The sequence below is a fragment of the Pseudochaenichthys georgianus genome, chromosome 24 (assembly GCF_902827115.2).
Source record: "Pseudochaenichthys georgianus chromosome 24, fPseGeo1.2, whole genome shotgun sequence".
NCBI classification, from domain to species: Eukaryota; Metazoa; Chordata; class Actinopteri; order Perciformes; family Channichthyidae; genus Pseudochaenichthys; species Pseudochaenichthys georgianus.
Window position 1 is genome coordinate 2386305 of NC_047526.1, and position 5805 is coordinate 2392109.

General features: G+C 41.2%; 1 protein-coding gene across 1 annotated transcript; it reads right to left on the bottom strand.

Moving 5' to 3' along the window:
- Nucleotides 1-589: 589 nt before the first annotated feature.
- LOC117440234 (putative nuclease HARBI1) lies at nt 590-1870 on the bottom strand. The gene is made up of 3 exons (XM_034076526.1): nt 1268-1870; nt 961-1166; nt 590-868 (listed from the first exon to the last, which is right to left on the bottom strand). The coding sequence occupies exons 1-2, from the start codon at nt 1868-1870 to the stop codon at nt 963-965; spliced, it is 807 nt and encodes a 268-aa protein (XP_033932417.1). The 3' UTR covers nt 590-868; nt 961-962.
- Between the last annotated feature and the right edge of the window lie 3935 nt (nt 1871-5805).

The window sequence follows — 5805 nt, forward strand, 5'->3', positions numbered from 1 at the left end:
CTAGATGTTGTACTATTCTCTCTGTGATTAGGACGGTTTTGGAAGATATGGGCCTGCAGGGAAGTGTAACTCCCCTGCAAGCTAAGAAGAAGTGGGACAATCTTAAAGAAAGATATAAAGTATGTGAGTTTTACAAGTTAATAAACACATTTGCTGACATTTGTTTATCTGCTGGTGTTTTTTTTTGTAATGCCATGATTGTTTTACTCTGCCTTTAGGATTGCAAATACCCAGGGTCAGGAGAGGGAGTCGGTGGGAAACCCACTGCTGCAACTTGGCCGTGGTTTGTCCAAATGGATGAGATATTAGGACAGAGGCCCTCTATCTGCCCGCCTGTCCTAATATCCTCTATTCCAGAGGACACGCCACGGCCAAGTTCAGCAGTGGGGGACCAAGAGGAGGACGAGGAAGAGGATCAGGTTGAGGCAGGGCCATCCCGGCCTAAAAGGAAGAGAAATGATGGGCTCATGGACCTCATCAGAGAGGATATGAAGCAGCAGAGGGAGGAGAACAGGGAAAACCTTAACAGGCTTTTTTCTCTCCTAGAAAAATTAGTTGATAAATAAATAAATAAATGTAATGAGCAATATGAAACTTATAATTTATTTGATGGAACAACATACAAATGAAACAACATACAAATAAAACAACATTTAAACTATATACACATTCAGGCTGAGCAGGGAGTCCCAGGTGGTGCTGCTGGACCTGGCTGCCACAATTAGGACCCTGGTGTGCTCTGATGGTGGGTGGGGCATCATGCAGGGTGGTCTCCAGAGCTGTTGGGGATGCTCCTCTCCACAGTACATCGGATTGTCCTTTAGGGCTAGGGTTCGCAGGGCGGACGCAATCGACGGCTGCCATGTCACTAAGATGTTTTCAGCAGCAGATAAGAACAAAAGATGTATATAAATATTGCACACGGTTATTTGATCACAGCTCGTCAATTGTTTTACATACCTTTACACATAATCGTGGTCACCAGGAACCTCCTCCAGGGCAGACACCTCCGCAGACAGTTGGTCCCGCCAAGGAGCACCACTGACTGCCTCCAACACATTCTCCCCCTCATCCTCCGCTACATCCTCCACAGTGTCCTCTTCTGGGGCCATGATGTCGCCGGCCCCAATACAGATGTTGTGGAGGACGGCACATGCTGTTATGATCTGAAATTTAAAAATTGGCAGAAATATATATATATATGTTATACCTCATGTTAGATCTACTCTTCAGTATTATCAAAATGTCCTAATGAGTGATTACTTACTTGAGGAACGAAGGTGTGGTGCACCTCCAGCGCTTGCAGGAAGATACTCCTGAATCTTGTCTTCATCACCCCGAAGGCACGCTCGATGATGGAGCGTGCCCGGGAGTGATGGCTGTTGAAGCGCTGGGGTCCCACACCTTGCAGCGGCCGTTTGTATGGAGTGATGAGGGGGAGTGGATGTTGGAGGCAGGGGTACCCCCCGTCTGCGAGGATAAAGTGCCCTGGAGGAGGGTAGAGTGCCTGCCGATAGAGTGGGCTGTGGCGGAGCACTCTAGAGTCATGGACTGACCCAGGCCAACCCACGTACGTGTCGATGAAGCGGCCCTGATGGTCACAAACAGCCTGCAGCAAAATGGAGCTGAACAGTTTTCTGTTTCTATAACAGTGACCATCAGGGCCGCTTGGTGGCACGATGCGGACAAGGCAGCCGTCGATTGCTCCAGCAGCTTTTCTGAAGGCTCTGTGTCTGGCCAGCCCTGCGAACCCACGCGACACAGCCTCCAGGTCTTCTGCTGTCCTGGGGAGGTGGATGACCTGGTGGCAAATGGCCACCACCTCCTCAGTCACTCTGTGGACAATCCGGTGTACCGTGGATCTAGGCATCCCAAAAACTCTGGAGACCACCCTGCATGATGCCCCACTTGCCAGCCAGAACAGGAACACCAGGGTCTCAATTGTGGCCCCCCATCCATGTCTCCTGTCCTGACCCAGGAGTTCCAGCTACACCTTCAGGGACTCCCTGCTCAGCCTGAAATCAGGGCGTGTGTCCTGGTCATTAAAAAACCTGTCCAGGACAGGGACGCCTAAGTTGATCCTGCAGTACAGGGGCCTTGGCTGGTAGAGGGAAAGGTTGAGAAAAAAGGGTTAAATAAGTGAACAGCATTTTTGTTCTTTGTTTATACATATATCTATTGACATGTTTATATATATATATATATGTTTATTGATATATACACACAAAAATATATACATATATATATATACATACTTATATATGTATATATATATATATATACTCAAGCTATACTCAACCTGAAATAAAATTTGTATCAGTATTATGCTAATAACATTACTGTTAGCTAAAAATACAGTACATACATATATTCTGTGTTTGTGTATAAAAATATCAGTAGTAATACAAATGCCATATCAATCTCATTAGTATGCAGAAAAAGTGACAGGTCGCCCCGCCCCCTTTTGACCGGAAGTCCCGCCTTATTTGACCGGAAGTCCCACCTTTTTATTTTTATTTTGAAAACCGGAAGTCCCGCCTCGTTCGACCGGAAGTCCCGCCTCGTTCGACCGGATGTCCCGCCCCCGCTTCCGGCGGATGTCCCGCTTCCGGTTTACAAAATAAAATAAAAAATAAATGAAAATTTAAAAAATGAGTACAAATGCCATATCAATCTCATTAGTATGCAGAAAAAGTGACAGGTCGCCCCGCCCCCTTTTGACCGGAAGTCCCGCCTTATTTGACCGGAAGTCCCGCCTTTTTATTTTGAAAACCGGAAGTCCCGCCTCGTTCGACCGGAAGTCCCGCCTCGTTCGACCGGGTGTCCCGCCCCCGCTTCCGGCGGATGTCCCGCCCCCCGCTTCCGGTTTACAAAATAAAATAAAAAATAAATTAAAATTTAAAAAATGAGAAAAATAAAATGCCGTTGTTTTCAATCAATTAATATGTCTAGGATATATATATCCCGCCTCCTAACCACTTCCTGTGTGGTTAATCCTGTATACAGTATCGAGTGTAACTTACAAATACTTGCAAATAACATGCAATTAATCAAAAGTAAAAGCATCTAAAAAACATATTTAAACCTCTCTGTTTTTTGCAAACAGGACATGACAGGACATGAGGGGAGAAAACATATGGTGAAGGAGGGGGAACACACACACACACACACACATACACACACACACACACACACACACTTTCCCCGCCCCTCACCCTCTCCCTCTGTCTAAATAAAAAGCCAGCGTCTTTGGTCACTCTTAAATATTTTTCAAGTCGAGAGAAAATGGCCAAGAGACGTCTTGATATGAATTTAATCAGCGAGACACCGGTGACAACTTACAGCCATCCGTTGGGTGCTCCAAATCAAAGTAAAGCATATAAAAAACAGATATTTTAAAAAGTCAGCCTTTTTTGCTAAAGGATAAGGGAGGGGGAAAACCCCAAACCCCCTATGGAGAAGTCATAAACCCCCTATGGAGACAAGCATGTTGTAAACAGAGGGGAGGTAGGTAATATACTTAAATATATATAGAAAGTCAGAGAATATTTATCAGAGGATAACGCATATACATTTTGTACAAGTCGACACGGGTGGATTTTGGTAAGAAAACAGAGTTTTCGTACTCAGACCGCTGCAACAATTTCAAGCAGATCTCTGCGATATGCAGTCGCTGTCCGAATATAATGATGGCTTTAATTATTTGTTAACAGTCATAAATGTATTTAGAAAAACCTGTGCTCTAACATTAAAAAGAAAAAGAAGGGTAAGGTTACCAAAAGCTTTTGATACAGTTTTAACACACACAGCGAGATCCCTAAAAAGTCACAAACAGAAGCGGGGAAAGAATTCTTTAATAAAGTTTTTCAAAACTTGTTGAAGAAAAGCGGTATACAACATTATATAACCGCCAGTGACATAAAGGCATGTATGGTAGAAAGATTTAACCGTACGCTGAAAACTAAAATGTGGAGGTATTTTACAGCTAAAAACACTCATAGATAGCGTTTTTTATGTATGACAACTTTACAACTGGTAGAAAGTTAAGTACTTTTTCTGAGCAGATTTTCTTTAAGACTGTGACTCTTAACACACCAACCCCCCGAGAGCCAGACATACTCATCCCCTTTTCAACGTATTTTGTTTTTGTCTTTCTCGCTTTTTTTTTCCATTATATTTTTGAAGAAACTACATAGTGATTGCTAGCAAAAATACAACATGCAACTAATACATTATACAATATTACGACTTTTGGGGATATTTTCAACACAATATACTTGTACCCTTTTTTTTTTTTTTGTAGGACTTCAAGATATGTTGCATGTCATGCATAAACACGGTGTCATCTTTCTTGAAACTGACGTGCTGTCCGTTTTACAAACAAGTTATGTTTATGCTTCTTCATCCTCTGAATGTTCCTCCCCCGTCCCTCTTCACAATAACAATCAAGGTGGATCTGTGAAATGAAACACCTCTTCCCAAAGCGTGACTACCCTATTGAGGGCATGCAGTAGGGGCAGTAGGGCAGTAGGGTCTAAATCGATGGGCCAGATATACTAACATGCAGAACGTACGGTATGTTTGAAAAAGACTAACCATTTATCCAGTTCAAGCTGTCTTTAAGATGTGACATAGCGCTCTGACTATTTCCCGTAAAATCGTGACAAACTATTACTTGTTCTTACATTTGACCTCTTGCTGCTTGGTTGAAAATGATAGATGAAAAAGAACTTTTTTAAAAAGAGTCAAACCACAAATGTTTTAAGATTGTTACAAAATGTAAAAAATAAAAAAGGTCTGGAGACAAAATTAATTCAGGTGACTCTGGCTTTATTAGGACAACAAACATATAATACAAATGGGTTAGGGGTTAAATATAACCATCGTGGACTTAATAGTCTAACAAAATACTTTTATCTGAATACATTTGTTCTTTTTAAGAGCACTTTTTGAAATTATTTATTTATTATTTCAATGGAACAATCCAGTGTTTGTTAACATTAACGCTTTCTTCTCTTTTTTCTTGTGTTACTAAGATACTTTTAAACACACTTTGGTGTATGCAACACTTGTTCAGATAAACAAGGTTTTTTCTTTTCTGATAAACTTACATATTTTAGTTATTTTATGTTACCAAGATACTTTGAGATACACCCTGATGTACGCAACACTTAACAAAGGGTATAATATGAAGTAGTTGGTAAGGAAGGGGTTTTTCTTTAAGGGTGCAAAACTTTAGAACAGGGTAAAATATTCATTAATTTGTATTGAATTGAGTTTTCTTTTTTTTGATTTTCAACATACTATATGACTTTTACATATTTCTGACGTACTATACTTTTTTGACTTTTTTCTGTAGAATCTTGACAAAACTATTACTTGTTCTTAAATGATGACCTATTGCTGGAGATGAGATGAAAAAGCTACAACGCTTAAAGAACTTTTTTCTAAAAACTCTCAATTCTACACTGACTCCCCCCACTCAACGCAATAAGTCCCAACCCACTCAGCAAATCATCTAAAACGAAGGACCCCACCAAGACGACCGTTGAAAACTAGCCATGGATCTGAGAAAAACCAAGTCTGATGTAGCCTACCCTTATTATCACCAGGATAATGGATATGGGCTTAATGACTGGATGGTACAAAGTAGGGGAGAGGATGTTCCCGAAGAAGAGCTCTCCTCTATATGTAATAGTATTGTAAACGAAACATTTAAAGTGGTCCTGGAATCTTCATTTTTCAGAAACATTCTGTAACATTACCGAATAAATTACACTTACTCTTTTTCTTGTGTTACCAAGA

Coding starts and splice junctions, on each gene's coding strand:
- LOC117440234 (XM_034076526.1), bottom strand. CDS start 1,870: ATGCCTAGATCCACGGTACACCGGATTGTCCACAGAGTGACTGAGGAG. Junction 1,167..1,267: donor ACCACACCTTCGTTCCTCAA/GTAAGTAATCAC, acceptor TTTAAATTTCAG/ATCATAACAGCATGTGCCGT.